The following is a 16,189-nucleotide window of genomic DNA, read 5'->3' as shown; positions in this document are numbered from 1 at the left end:
ATTCTTATGGGATATGTGTACATGGAGCTGTGCAATAGCTTATTTGTGCCACATACCAGGATCCTGACCTGAAAGAGCCTACAATCTAAGGGCTCAATCCATGATGTGAAAAGCACCTCCCAGCTCCTGTACACGTGAGAGCGAGATAGGCACAGAGTACCATGTGAGTGTGGATGCTATACAGACCAAACACAATGTGACATATGGTCCTTATAGTGGGAATAATGAAATCTCTGGCTAAGCTAAAGAGTTGGAGCTGAGTGAATAATGTGTTTTTAATATGGTCAGGAGATTATCCACATTGAAAGACGATAAGAGCCCCTAAGAATGAATGGAAGACAACTCCTCCTAAACAAGGCAGCACATTAACTAAATGCAGTTATAACAGGTTCCATTAAAAAAATTCATTAGCTTATGTGGGATTTGGGGAAACATTGTAAACTTGCTTTTTAACATAAAGGCTTTGGGTGGGGACCTTTACAGTTCCCCACTTAATTTTCTATTCCACATTGCACAAAATGTATTAAATATGTAATGGGTATGTTCTGTGCTAATGGGCACTGTCCTGCCAAATCCCATTCACACTAAGTGGAAGAGAATAGATCTGCCTATATCCTCTTTATGTTCTTTCAAGTTAAAGGATAGGTACAATGTTTTCCTGATAATACCAACTTTTGCTTCCCAGGGAAGTTTAAAAATCTGCTCAGTTTACAGTCGAGATACTTTGTTTTACTTGGAATTCTGATTCTTCTCGACCCCTCCCCTGGACTAAGATCTATGTCTTTGTATAATTGTTTGCATATAAGGATATTTCAGACTTATATGTAGTTCCTTACGTTGGAGGATCTCAAAGTGCGTCCCAAACATTAGTTAACCCTTCGTTCTTGGGATGCACTCTCAGTAAGCATCCACAAAGCTAATTCATTCTCTACCTTCAAATCCCTCCTCAAAACTCCTTTGCCATGCTGCTCACTAGAAGTTGACAACAGTTAGGCTGCTTGGGAGCTGCCTATCATGCTGATCAATAGTCTCTCATTGTTTACTTATACTCACCCATCTGTCTGTATCCATCTATTATCTCTTGTTTTTATACTAAGATTGTAAACTCCTTGGGACAGGGACCATCTTTTTGGTTCTGTGTTTGTGCAGCACCTAACACAATGGGGTCTTGGTCCATGACAAAGGCTCCTAGGTATACAGTAATACAGATAGTAAATAATAATGAAACTCAAAACACCCTGGTGTATTGTATCCATTTTATTGATAGGGAAACTGAAGTTTAAAGCAGTGGATTGATTTGTCTAGGGCAGGGGTAGCCAATTATTTTTTGTCAAGGTACAAATGTCTTGGTCAACATATAATCAAGGATAGACTCCAGAGAACATAATAATAACAAAACAACAACAATGATGATAACAATAAGTAAATGAAAAGATTGTGGGGTCTGTTCAAAAGTGTCTGGTGGTCCAGATTTGGCCCGTGGTCCGCCTATTGACTACCCCAGTCTAGGGCCTCAGGGAGTGGCAGAACTGGGAATAGAACTCAGCAGTCTTCCTTCCTCTGCTCATGAGACAACCAGCACGGTGTGTCCTATTAATTGAACATTGTACGATAAATCTCAGGATTCATCATGTATAAGGCTGGCATCTTGAGAAACAAGGGTGTGTGGGGCTGAATTCTCTAGCAGAATGGCTTTGGTAGAGATGGGCCTCAGGGTAGAGATGGGTGATTAACCACTGGAATAAACTACCAAGGGAAGTGGCGGATTCTCCATCTCATTTGCAAATCAAGTCTGGATGCCTTTTGGGGACATATGCTCTCGTCAGACAAAAGTTATTGGCTCAATACAGGGATAACTGGGTGACATTCTCTGGCCTGTGATATACAGGAGGTCAGACTAGATGACAGAATAATCCTTCTGGCCTTAAACTTTAAGAATGTATCATATAAAATACTTGGCTGTAGCACACCGAGCACACCTATGTCAGTGTACAAATAACAGTAATACTTTGCTTGCATACAGAACGTCTCATTTATTAAATAATAGTAGTAATAATAATGTGGAAATTCCACAAGCTCCGTCTAAGGGGAATTATTTGAAGGGCTTCTGCCTCTCTGACAAGACCTAACCTTTTCTGTGGATCCCTTTAAATGGTAAAAGAAACTTGTAAAACTCTAGGATTATATTATAGACCCACTGACATGTACTGTACCAAACATTATGCTGTGTATCCCCAGGGAGGCTGAAGGGGCCATGCACAAGGAAAAGAAGGAACGAGATACAACTGTTTGTTTGGCAAATCATGGACAAAATGAATGAGCTGCTATTCAGAGGGGGCACACTAGACAGGCTTGCGTCTTTTTACAAGGATGCACAAAGCCACCAGTCTCTAGTGACAAAGTCCTGTAAGGCACTTTAATCTCAGCCGTCTAGCTGTCAGACGAGCTCTGAACATGGAGGACAACATCCCAAAACACAGTAGCTTGAGGGACAGCAGCTAAGATGCTGAAGGAAAGAAAGAGCTCAAGAGGGCAATCCGTACGTGAAAGTTCCCAGTGTAATGCAGGATTAGTGGAAAGAAAATGGACTGCCCATTAAAATTCATGAAGACACACAATTTAAGACTCATGAATAACAGGGCTGCAATTATGTAGTGTCAGGGCTTTTTCAGTGCCACAGAGAGAAATGAAGTCATTAACATGATGTGTGTGTGGCTGCCATGTGCTCCCCTTTTGTTGCTGGATGCTCAGACAGACCTATTAAGTGTTCAGAGTAACCCTGGGGAATTGGTCATGATGGTGCATAATGGCAATAAAGAGGAAGGGGGTGATGGGCTTTGTGACCTGGCTATACAGTGTGTCTGATGAAAAGTTGAAAATTAAGAGCAAAAATGTTGCTGAGAGTGAGGATTTATTTTAAATGTATTTTACTGGGAGAAAAAGCCAAGTCCATAATATTATTGTCAGTCACTGACAATCCTGGCTGTCCAGCGTACAGTGTATTACTTAAACCTTCCTCTTAAGATGCTGCAGGTATGACTTGTGATTAAGACCCTGGACTAGGACTCAGGAAATCTTGGTTCAGTTCCCCGCTCTGCCAAAATTTTTCTCTGTGACCTTGGGAAAGTAATTTAATTGCTCTGTGCCTCAGTTCCTCATCTGTAAAATGTAGGTAACAACTAAATATTTCACAAAGGTGATGAGGATGCAATCATTAATGGCCTTGAGGTGCTCACACATTATGGTGATAGGCGACATATGTATTCTTATATTAGATTAACAGATCCCATATTAGCTATCTTCTTAATTAAGATACATCTAGCAGTTCCTTCAAAATGAAGGCAAGGGAAGGAGGTGGCAGAAAAGAGGTAAGTGATCCTTTAATCACAATTTGCAACGAGGGCTGTGGGAACCACAGAATTTTGAGTACCCATTCAGGTCTGTTGAAAAAAAGTTGCAATATCTGTCATACTGTCCTTTCCCAAAGTGATTCTGAAGCTCCTCTTGCAACTGTTGAATGAAAGGATGCCAGGGTTCAGACTTGTCCTTTGTGCTGCCAAAAAGGTTACTATGTGAATAGGTTGCAGAAATGCTCACATCAAAATGTCCAGTGCAGGGAATTGGACAGTCCATTTCTAGTTTGTCTGTCACAGGGCTATATCTCAGGGAGAATCACTGATTTTTTTTCCATCTCAGAGTGCTGTCATTTAGGAGGGATCATGTACTAAAGGCAAAATATCAACCTTATTATAAGATATGAATGGATGAGTACAGATTTTTGTCAAAAACTTGGCAACATCTAGACTGTTCTAAACACAATGATAGAGTATGTGTCGGGCAGTTTTGAAGCATTTGCGGAGAGTTCCATTCAGCAATATGTACTGGGTCTGATAAGATGGGAAGACAGGGACCAAGGAACTCAGATACCTGGGTGACAAGGGAGGTATAAATGTCTAATGAGAAATTTTGCTGTCATTTACACTGGTGTAACTCTACAATGACTCCACAGACTTCAATGGACTTTCATCAGATTTATATCGATATAACTGAAGTAGAATTTGTCCCACTTTTAGCGAGGCAAGTGTGTCCTGCTGGTTTTCTAGGGAGAGTTCTTTACCGGTGTCTTGCTGCCAGATACTCTTAAGTTCTTCCCACTGTAGGGTGGTAGGTGTAGCAGAAAGGGGCCCAATTTATGCCACTCAGGCAAACTAAATAAGCCCTAGAAGGGGCATAAGTAGCCTCTTGAATAAATCCATGCTCAGGCAGTCTCCCTGGCTCGTGTAGCCAACATAAGGGCTCATGCCAGCCCTACTCCATGTGCCCGGCTAACTGTGTGTGGCCAGACCACACTGCCCTACAACTGTTCATTGCTTTTCAGAGTCCACAGGGGGGCAGTGGGAAATAACATGCAAGTTATAGTAGATCTGAGGGTCCTCTGATTTGCACCAGTGACCAAGCAGGCCTCTGGCTCCCCAGAATATTGGCAGCACAAAGACTGATTAGGGCCACTTTTGTGCCTCCTCTTGTCCCTGCACCAACGGCAGGACTGGAATAACTGAGAGCCAAGCCCAAGGATTTTGTATAGGCCAAAAATAAGGGCTCTTTTGTGAGGAGCAGTTCTTATCTAGTTGTTTTCCTGTTAGCAGGTATATGGTTAAGTCACAGCCCTGGTGCAGTCTATTGGGAACTGGAAGCCTAGGTAAATTATTGATTCTTTTGCTCATTTGATAAGGAAATCAGAAAAGGGATGAGATCTGATATGCAAGGATATCTTCAAAGCTTATGACTAGTTGAGGTGCAGGCCTGAAAAGTCCCTAATACCTTTAATTACTGCAGGTATAAAAAACTAGGATTTGAAGAGAACATACTGTGCAGTGCTTAAGGTGGACTTCCTGAAGGATGGTACAGTTCTGAAATTATGTAGCTAGGGACTCTATGGCTGGGCAAGCACTGTAGTGGAGAGAAGGGAACAGTCTATCTGGCTCCTCTTTCCAGGAAAACTATAGAGGAGCGGTGGCTACTGATATTAACAAAGGCTTTCGGTTTTGAATCCACTGTACAAAATGTGTCCCTAATCTAAACATATGCAAGTTATGAGGGTTTAAAAAAACAGAAGACCCTATTAAATGACTTTTCAGCATCTAAAAAGGCTAATACTATGCATTTTTCTGCCCAGACTGCCTCCAGTACTCTGTGTTCATTTATATAACAAGCACCCATTTCTAACTAACTGTGCCTGATCTTCTGAGAGGAGACTGGGAAGGAAATGTTTTAATCTTAAGGACAGAATCTTGGTAAGATTTTAAGATCTAGACTGTTCTAAAGTCTACACTGCTGTAAGAACACTGCTTTGGACCCTGGCCTTATGTAGCTGTATATAAAATGTTACAGAGATCAAGAATGTTTTAAGGGTTGCAGGAAATGTGTTTGGTTTTTTTCCCCCACAAAGACTGCACTGCATGATACATCTTAGGCAGTGGCTTCAAAAGAGTGTCATAGAGTTGTTTATAATACTCAGCACCCAAACCATCTGTGCATTTCTATATTTCTGTAATTGAGAGAGAGATTGCAAACAGCTGAGTCCAGGTATTAACCCCAGTGATCTTTTTATTCATAACTTGCACCTGACATCTACAACAAGCACAGCAATAATTGGTGTATGCTGTTTGTCTGAGTCTGTAGTTAAAATTTAAAAGGGTGATCTGGCCAGGCATGTAAGGGTGGTATAGTACCATAGTGAAATGATAACCTGGGCAGAAATATCATAGCCAAGGTTTAATATGCAAAGGAATAACTTATAGTTTTGATTAAAAACCACTTAGCCCTATCATTATTGATATATATGGGACTATGCAATTGCATAAAATTAAAGACATGCATAAGTCTTTGCAGGATTGGGGCATGAGGGCCTGATTCTATAACCATTACTCATTCTGAGAAGCACTCATAGATGCTAAGGCCAGAAGGAACCATTATGATCATCTCGTCTGACTTCCTAGCCACTGACTCAGTCTCTTTGCCTTTAATGGGTCTCAACACATGAACTCACTCTACTCAATATGAAGACTGAAGAATAAGCCTCATGTCCCCATCTGTAAAAGGAGACAATATTTAGTAACTTCATAATGGGGTTTGGAGGCAAAAATTGTCTGTTTGTAAAGCACTTTAAATTCCTCATTTGAAAGTACTATAGAACTGCAAAGTATTATAAGAGAAAATTCATGAAAAAATAGAGTATAGGAGGCATCTTCTTCCAACTGTGATCCTCCTGGAAAAATTCTACAGATAATACCGTGTCTGGAGCAACCATCCTCCAGGTAGGGATACAGATCTTCTTTTTGAGTAATGTTGCTGACTTGTAGCTAGTGACACAAAGGATGGGCATTAACATAATGGATATCAGAAAAAGGAAAACTCATGACTATCTGAAATGAGGTTGGGCTATGTAAAACACTGGCTTATGTTACGTTTGTCTGCAACCAAATTAAAGCTCAGGGATCGCTCTTCTTGTCAGCTCCCATTTATGGAGATTCTGGGCTCATGATTATCTGTCTCTACTTGTTCAGTGTCATTAATAGATGTGGTTTTCTCTCCAGCCATTAAGGGATGCTGTGTTCATCATGGAACAGAACATCTCTTCCAGAACAGGGAAAGAGAAATTCCCCAAGGAATTCAGAGTTCACCTATTGGAAGGTTGGTAATAAAACAGGTTTGTACAACTAAGGACTGAAATATTTCCTGTATTCAACTATTTCTCTACTCAGCAGAAAGCAAAACACATTCACTGCTGAATGTCCAGCACAATTTGGCTAGGGTCGATGGCAGAGTAGCATTGTCCTCTTTCAGTGAGCAAATTTGCAGTGGTGTCTAAACCTAATCCCTAGGCCAAGAGCAATTTTTTCTAGCAAACCTGAAAGCAAAAGTGCAACCCCACATAGCACAATTATTAGCATAGCAGCTATAAGGATGGGGATGCCATGTTATTAGTGGTTGGGGCAAGGAATTGTAGATAAAATTCCTGGATTTTGTCCCTAGCTTTGCCAAATTGCTGTTAGTGCAAACCTCTTAATCTGTGTCTGTTTTCCCCATCTGCAAAACTGAGATAATATCTCAAGGGGGTTTGGGGTGTAATTCATTAATGTTTAAGCAGCATGAGATTCTTGGTTGAAAGGCACGATATACTGCAAAGACAAAGTTCAGAACTGCCAAAGAGCATGATTAAAACCAAACATGTCATCCCTACCCTAAGAGGGGAAAAAAATCATCTCACCTGGCTCCATAAACTGTTACAGTGTAAAACTGCCTACGCACAAAGTGTGATTCATGTCTGATTAAGATAAAACCTGTTAGGAAGATAAACCATGTACATCTGAATATCACTTAATAAATTACCATCTCTAAAAATGTGCCAAGAAAATACAATGATGGGATATTTGCAGTCCTCACTGGGGAATAGTAAAACAGTTAATTTGAATGCTGTTAGCTGAGTGAGTTACTAGTAGCAATATAACACTACCACATTTTAAGGTAATAAATCAGGTACATATTTCTAAAATAAAGTCATAGCATATTGTGTATTGTCACATCCCATACTGCATCCTGAGTGAAGAGAACTATATATTGATTATACTAATATAGGTGTAAAACTGAATGTTTTTCATGCTCCGAGATAAACATTAATGTCATTTTGGGTAATTTCTGTAGAAGTTTTCAGGTAGATATGGAGGATTTATGGCTCCTGAGTGTCTGAATATCTTGTAATCAAACATGGGAATATGAAAGCTGCAAGACAGAATGGTATGTGGAATGATTTGTCAAAAGCTGATGAGCAATTTTATGCTATTGGCTAATAGATGAGTTTTTGTCATTGGATACAAATGGTTCACTGCACTGATGAACTGATCATAACAAGTGTGTATATATGTTTGGAGGTGTCTAATGATGATGATATTTGGCAGCGACATATCTTCAAAGAGCTTTGCAAATATTAACTAATCAGTATTTGCAACTTCCTGTGAGCTACGTAGGTAATATATTTAAATATTAACCCGATTTTTTCAGTTGGAGATACTGAAGTATAGAGGTTAAATGCCTTGCCCATGATGGCAACGGGAGTCAGTGGTGGGTGTAGAGTTTCTGGTTCCTAGTTCTGTGCTTATGTGATAAGAGAAATTTACCATGTGGTACTCATCACTTATTTATCCCAGTGAGAGGTGAAACATTCTTAATGCACATAAACAGGGTTCTTAAAGACAGACTAAATCTTAGGATGTACATACAATTTCTGTAAAAAGCGACAGTCGTGTGGCACCTTATAGACTAACAGAAGTATTGGAGCATAAGCTTTCATAGGTGAAAATACCCACTTCAGTATTCACACACGAAAGCTTATGCTCCAATACTTCTGTTAGTCTATAAGGTGTCACAGGACTCTGTCGCTTTTTACAGATCCAGACTAACACTCTCTGATACTTGATACAATTTCTGCATATCCTTTCTAACAATAGTCGAAATATTGATGACTACCTTGATGAAAGGAAGTGCCATCAAACCCTTCTTTTCACCATGTTTAATCCTTTGATTACTGTTTTTACTGTTAAATAACATAGAAATCTTACTTTCAGTGGAAGCAGTAATACTGCATTTACCTTTTACTTGGGGATTTGTGTTTTTTTCCTATAATCTTTAAGTATACCTAGCTTGCCACCTTCTGGACATATTGAGATTTACATACCAGAGTATCAAAACCAGAAAATATTCAGCAGAGGTTCTTCAATTAAAATTAAAATATCACAGGTGTGTATTAAATTGTATTAAGCAAAAGGAGGCTTTTGATTTTGTTCAGATGTCTTTGTTTCATCATATACTTAATGTCACTTTACAGTATAGTTAAGTTTGAAACTGTACTATAATATTTCCAAATATGTTGTGACAATTTATTGTTTTTAGGGAAAGATTTTCCTATTAATGGGTCACTTGCAGGTAGTTTAAACACTCCCTGAACCTTTTTTATTTAATCAACAAATGTTTTTGTTATTATTTAAGTTGTTCCATATAGGATTTACAGCAAACATTGCAGCCTTTGCGCTAGTGCATGAGAACTAGAAAATGAAACCAATTAGGGAGCCTGTGTAAACAAACTAGAACAGGCTGTTGTATTCACATTCTCCAAGCTAAGTGAAATGCAAAAACCAGTATCAACAGTGACAATGAGAGTCTTTTGGTTTGAATAACTAACTCTGTTGCTATTTAGTGACACAGATAAGGGTTTAAGCAAAAGCGGGGATCTTATTCACCCCCACCTTGCACCCTTCTTTTCACCCGGGCTAAGTGGGGGTAAAATGTTACCCTCTCAGCCCAGTGGGGTCTCACATTCACTTGGCATTGGGGTGGATGACTGGTACAGGGTCTGGGCAGGTCAGGGCCCTACTACATTTAATAGGGCAGCCTCCTGGCTCAAAGAGCCGCTGCGCGCCCGAGTGGGCCGGTGCCCCTCTCCATGCTTTATAGCACCTATCCCTATACTGCCAGGGCGAGCTGTGGGATTCACGCAGGGCCTAAGGGGAGTCCTGGGCCGAAGCCGCCCCACTGGGCTGTGAGAGAGCAGAGCCCCTGGGGTGTCGGGCCCCTCGGGGCAGGGCCCGTGTCCCCCAGCTTGTGGGGAGTGGAGAACGGGGCCCAGGGCAGAGCTGGCAGGACTGGGGCACTGAGCTGACCCTTAGCAGGGCTCAGGGGTTATGTGGAGATCAGTGCAGGGGGAGAGGCGGGGCTAGGTGATGATGCACGAGAGGGGCGTGGCCTGGGTAGGAGGGGGCGGGGTTACAATTTCCCCGAGCCTGCCCCGTTTGCCCGGCGGCCGCAGCGCCCTCAAGTAAACGCGAAACGTCATCAAAGCGCGCCGGGTTCAACTTCCGAGTAGGGAGGAGAGACCGGCTGGAGTCACGTGGCAGGTACCTGTGAAAGGGTAGGGGAAGCTCCGCCCACTGGGGTGTGGGGGCCCCCCCTTCCTCATGGATATGGCGGCGTCTTGTCCCTACTGTGGGGAGTAATGGGGCCCCGCCCCGCGTTCCCGGGGCCTTGACGGGGGGGGTGTGTATAATGGTTTCTGTTCGCCCCCTTCCCTCCCCTCCCTTCCCCGGGGGAGTTGGTGTGTGTGTGTGTCATGGCTGCTGCCCGGCCCCCTCCCTTCCCTGGTTACTAGTGTGTGGGGGCGTCATGGCTGCTGCCCGGCCCGCTCCCACCCTCCCCTGGTTACTGGGCGGGGTGTCATGGTTCCTACCCTGCCCCCTCACTTCCCTGGTTACTGCGGGGGTTATGTCATGGTACCTGTCTGGCCTCCTCCCTTCCCTGGTTACTATTGTGAGGAGGTGTCATGGCTCCTGGCTGGTCCCCCTCCCTCCCCTGGTTACTAGGGGGTGTTATGGCTCCTGCCCCAACTCCTTCCTCTCCCTAGTTATTGGGGCTGGAGGGGGTGTCATGGATCCTGCCCAGCTCTCTTCTTTCCCTGGTTACTGTCTGTGTTATGGGGATGAGTGAAATGGCACCTGCCTGCCCCCCCTTCTCCCCCAGTTAATGGGGAATGTGGAATGGTGGGGTACATGTACGCAGTGTAAAAGTGTAGCTGTGTTCTCCAGTACATTGCTAGGTTTTGGGCAGGGACCGTTTCATCCCCACAAACCCAGTATTGTGGAGTTCAGTATTTGCACTAGCCATTCTAACTGAAGAGTCGTGTTCTCTCTCCTGTGAGGGTCCCAAGTTTGTGCTTTAGCAGGGTTGAATTCTGCTGTTGGGAAGCTGTCTGGAAAATATCCTGAGCTGACTCCACCTTCTGCTAGCTCCTGAATTTCATCTCATTAGGATTAGTTTGAGAGAGGACCTGTTTTCCCTGTTTAATGCTAATGTGAAATATAGAACACTTACTGTATACTGTGATACAAATATCAAACATGCATGTAATTATAACTTTGGGGGGTGTATTCATCTATCTGTGCACCACAGGAAAGCACTCAAATTGTCGCCCGAATGGAAAGAAAAGGCAGTTGCCGAAAGGAAAAAGACAAAGGAAACTCAGACTTCAGAGCCCTCCCTATTCACAGATACAGGAAGAAACTAGTTGAGGCTGTGAGAGAGAATTCATTTCTTATTGTGACTGGAGAGACAGGGAGTGGCAAAACTACCCAGCTCCCTAAATATCTATTTGAAGAAGGTAACTATTTTCTCCTTAAGATGCTATTGGTGAAGTGTAAAACCCTTCAGTTAGACAATACTCTTAATATACTCTTTAAAATGTAAGTAATCTTCATGTTTCTTGCCCCCCTCCTTTTTCCAGGAGGCCCACAAATGCTAGTCACTCCCCTCTCCAAAAATTGTCAGCAAAATAGATCAGAGAAAATAAATATATATTTTTAAATCTTAGAACAAAGATGATCTGTGTTGGACGTCACTAGTTTGTGAGAAGAGGGGGAGATATTAGTCAGTGAAATCAGTCAGTGAAGCCTTTAAAAATATATTAGCAACAGTTAACATGCCATGAAGGTAATTCATTGATGAAGCAATTTCCTTGCCTTTTGTAGGCTTTGCAAAGCATGGAGTGATTGGTGTGACTCAGCCACGCCGAGTAGCTACCATGTCTGTGGCTCAGAGAGTGGCTGAAGAGATGAACTCTTCACTGGGAAGCATAGTGGGATATCAGGTTCGCTTTGATGACTGCACCTCTGAGGTACAAGTTGAAGATTATTTGTTAATGTTAATTAAAAAAAAATCTCTCTTAATGGAGCAAGATAAATCATTGCATTCTGGGCCCTGTTGTCTCTGTGTGGCACATCTCCATTTTAAAAGAGGTGACTGAAAGTGATTCCATTGAATACAAATCAGGTGCTGCCCTTGAGTTCCTGGCAAGTTGTCAATATGACCTATGTAAAATAAAGCTGTGTGTCAATACCTTTCAGTGGGTGGTCCTTGAGCTACATGCACATTGCACATTACATAAAGGTGCTTGCTTCAGAGTTTGGATTCTCATCATGATCTGAATTGTGGATTAGTTTAAATCTAAAATTGCTTTTTGCCAACCAGGAAGTCTGTTTTGAATTGCATTCTGTATGTGCATTGTTGTGAATCTCTGGTGGAGATTCACATCTTAGCAGTCTGAAATGTGGCTCAAATCAATTTTATATGCTGTACATGTTTTCACAGCATATTACAACTGAAGCTTTGCTACAGAACCCACAAATTCTCATCAAGAAGGTTGTTTTTTAAACAGTCTGAATGTGCATGCTAGGTGAATACTTGACTGTGATTTTGTAATTAGAATTATTGGATTGTCATTAGGAGGTGATGCTGAGATCCCACAATTAAGAAAAGAATTGCACATATTAGAAATATAGCACTTCAGAAATGTTTTAAATAATGGACTTTGTGTATTTGTAAAGTATTTCAGAAAACTTAACAAGTGTCTTTTGTAGCTGTGGCTTAGCATGTTAATTATAGCATCCAAAGTCTCTCACTGAACCTTGATAAGTCTAAATGATCAACTTCAGTCCGTAGTCACTCTTGATATGTGACTGTATGTAATGAAATCCATATCCAGGGCAATAACTGAATGGATGGTTAAACTATTCAGGGTACTGCAATCAAGTATATGACTGATGGCTGCTTACTGAGACAGATACTGGCAGACCTCCATCTTACCAAATACAGTGTCGTTATACTGGATGAAGCCCATGAGCGGAGCTTAAGCACAGTGAGTGTTGCTTTATTTGACACACGTCATTCAGTATAACTAAAAGAAACTTGCAGTTCTGTTCTCTCTAGGTTCTTGTGCTGCACTCCTTCTCTTAGTACGTGAAGTGATATGACTAACATCTGTCATGAATTTGTTCTCCCATTCCTTCTCCAAGGGGAGAAGTGTTTGCAATGGAGTGTCTTGTTTTTGTAGGTTGGTGGGAGGTGTGTGTGGCTTTTGGGTTTGTTTTTTGTTTTTTAATGAAAGTACATGTCCCTGTGTATTTGAGAGAGAAGGCCAGGTCAAAGAAACACACCTCAGCGTGGAAAGTGATGAGGTTTGTGATGGTCCTTAGTTCCTGGAGGCATTAATTCTGTTTAGTTCAGTTATAAGAGACTAAAAAGATGATACTCTGCCCCTTGATAACGTCTTTCATTTAAGGATCTCAAAGTGCTTTACGTGCTAACTAAAGCTCATGACCTTCCTGTGTGACTTCACCATTTTACAGGAGCAACTGAAAGATTTTTAACTGATCCATAGAACAGTTAAGTGATTTATCTAGAATCTTGTACAGTGTATTGGTGTCAGAGGTTAGACTAGAACCCAGGGGTCCTGATTCCTTGCTACACTTCTAATAATTAAACATGTTGTTCCCCCTTATCTGCACCATCCAGATAGAGAAGGTCCATGTAGCATAGGCTTTTTCTTCTCTTTGAATGTCTTGAGGTTTACAGTTTATCTATATGACGTTGTAGTGCTTCTGTTTGCCTGTTCAGTTTGGGTCACTTTCTCCACTGTTGTGACCTACTTATTCCTTCCTTTGGCTGTTGCACAATCCCCAGAGCCTTCTGGCTGGGTGTGAGGCACTCCTCTGAAACCAATGATCTTCTGTGCTTCTGGTGTATTCTTTTGACTTCACCACAGCATGAACTGGCTTCTTCTTTACTGAAATTGTAACATCCGTCAGTTTTAGGTCCTGTCAGCACTGTGCCTGGCACTGTTAGCTACGATTCTGTTCAAAAACAGCAGTCAAGCTGTCAGTTTTTCCAGCATGAATGTTACTAGCAAGGTTCCAGTGGACAAAGTGGATGGGAATTTTTTTTTTAAACAAACATGCTAGCTGAAACCACGCCATTGGTTACTTCCTCACGTAGTTTGTAGCACTCATGGTTTTATCATATTACAAACATATTTTCATTGATACAGCTGCAGTTATCAATGTTGCAAAAAATATAACTATGTTCTATTACTGAAAGTTCCAGTGTTCTATTAAACTTTGCATTAAGTCAAAGGGATTTAAACCAAAGCACATTTACACTTTATAAGTCTCTCCTGAGATGGGAGGAGGGGGGGAAGGGTTACACTCTTCTGACAGTTAGCCTGTGGATCTGATTTCTTCCCACACCTCTCCCTACTTCAGTTATTCTGCATTTTTTTATTTTTGGAAAGAGAGACCACCTCTGAGTGTAGCACAAACACCAGCAAGGGCCATTTTTTTTCTGGGAGGGAACTACAGTACTAACAAAATGTTGGCACTGCTTTAAAAACAATTGCCGTTTTGCAGCTGAGGGGAGAATTAGGAATGAGAAACAAGGTATTTTAGCTGTGTTGATTCAGCTTGCTGTTACAGAGGTGTGGAAAAAACTTGGATTTCTTTAAGCCTACTAAGCATTTTGTTGCTAAGCTTTAGAGAGCAACCAGAATATTTACAAGAAGGAAAAAACCTTTTAAAGCACTTGTGCCCCCAAAGCACATTGCTTAATTTTGTCCCATTTACCAGTGGCTCTGGGATAAAATCAACCCTTCCCCATGTATTTCAGTGGGCATTTGTAGTCAGAAGAGTTGAGTTGCGAAGCTAAGATGACTCTTTCTTTCAGGACATTTTATTTGGCTTGCTGAAGAAGCTGTTCCAACAAAAGAAGCCTCCCAAGAGAAGGAAAGCCCTGAAGGTGGTGGTGATGTCAGCCACCCTGGAGGTAGACAAGCTCTCAGAGTTCTTTGGAGGCTGCGCAGTGGTGAACATTCCAGGAAGGAATTATCCTGTCAAGGAGATATTCTGCAGCCTGCTTGGCCCAAAGGATGCAGAAAGCTCTGCTTATGTTACAGAGGTATTGCTTATTTTCCTTTGCCTGTTTGCCATGTTCTTGCTGTTAGCTGTATGATAATGAGCTCTCAAAGAGCATTGGAGCTCATCTGTGCATGAAGTATTAAACACTTCATGCAAGGCTGGTTTCTCAAGCTTCCTAGTTTTGGTGGTGGAAAGGGGGAGGAGGGAGTTGATTTACACTGTCAGTTACAGCTAGTGATGAGAAGAGCTCTAATTCCAGTAGATAATCCTGTTAGTGCTGCTTGTTTCAGGCTGTAAAAGTGACCCTGGATATCCACTTGAATGAGTCAGCAGGAGACATCTTGGTTTTTCTGACTGGTAAGAATTCCTTTTTACTTGAAAAACTCTATCCTGTACCAAATGGTGGCATTGCCAACAGAAAGAATTGTCTTACTGCTGAATGCCCAGCTCATCCTAGAACAATGGGCACTGGCGGCATTAGAGCTATGTCTAGGTGCATCTCTGCAGCAGTGCACAACTGAACTAGGGCATGGAAGGCCAATGTAGAGAAAGTGGCTGTGGCAAACATGTAATGATTTTAAAGATTGTGGGTGGGATTTTCAAAAGGGCCTAAGTGGCTTAGGACCACAAGTCCCATTGAAAGTCAATAGAACTTTGTTTCTAAGTCACTTAGGCACTTCCAAAAATCCTACCCTAAAGCTGTTTGGATAGCTTTTCCAACAGTGGTTATTATATACCTCTAACATTGCCTCTATTCCTGATGTTTCTGTCCTATCCTAATGTGGAGAAAGATGCCCTAACTACTCCCTACTCCTTTATAAACCCAGCCAAGAGTCTTTCAGGATTTTGATTGTGTGATGGCATTAGTCACTAGTGGTTATAGAAGTACAAAACAGCAAGATCAGAGTCCAGCCCCCTACCAGGGCAGGATATAGTCCCTTGAGAGAGGTGATATTAGATAGTAAAGACTAAACCAAAAAGTTGAAAATAAACCACATCTAGTTATAGATCCGCTCTTCTGCCCTTTGGAAAAGAGAGATTCTATACAGAAAGTTACACAGCTCGCCTTACTAGGAAGCAGGAGTATGGAATCTTGTTTTATGGGATGTGAGAAGAGGAAAGAAAATGACTGGTGTGTCACTTTTCTTCTAAGGACCCGTTCTTACATTCCTTGTGCACCAGAACCTCTCCCTGATTTCATAGGGGCTTTAAACAAACAAAATAATCATGTTGATCAACTCTTTCCAGTGTGGGAGAGAAGATAAACTCCAGGTTGGTTTTTCTGTGTTCATGTAGAAGAATGAAGCAATGCATTGTATATTTGTACAGTATAAGTGTTCCCTGCTGCTCTTCTGGAAAAGGGAAGCTCCTTAAATAATCCCCCTGGCAAAAACTCAGTT

General features: G+C 41.8%; 1 protein-coding gene across 7 annotated transcripts in view; it reads left to right on the top strand.

The window, feature by feature from the left end:
- Positions 1-16,189, top strand: part of DHX40 (DEAH-box helicase 40) — an 84,057-nt gene that overhangs the window by 55,254 nt on the left and 12,614 nt on the right. For 3 of the 7 annotated variants that reach the window (XM_044993785.1, XM_044993786.1, XM_044993787.1), the window contains 6 exons: positions 6,597-6,693; positions 10,999-11,206; positions 11,574-11,719; positions 12,620-12,739; positions 14,599-14,829; positions 15,080-15,146. In XM_044993785.1, coding sequence (XP_044849720.1) covers positions 6,607-6,693; positions 10,999-11,206; positions 11,574-11,719; positions 12,620-12,739; positions 14,599-14,829; positions 15,080-15,146 — 859 coding nt within the window. In that variant the 5' untranslated portion in view covers positions 6,597-6,606. The other 4 variants (XM_044993788.1, XM_044993790.1, XM_044993789.1 and 1 more) reach the window with 4 other exon arrangements.

This window comes from Mauremys mutica, chromosome 19 (assembly GCF_020497125.1).
Source record: "Mauremys mutica isolate MM-2020 ecotype Southern chromosome 19, ASM2049712v1, whole genome shotgun sequence".
Taxonomy (NCBI): Eukaryota; Metazoa; Chordata; order Testudines; family Geoemydidae; genus Mauremys; species Mauremys mutica.
Note: the sequence above shows the minus strand (reverse complement) of the source record. Positions and strands in the feature narration are given on the sequence as shown.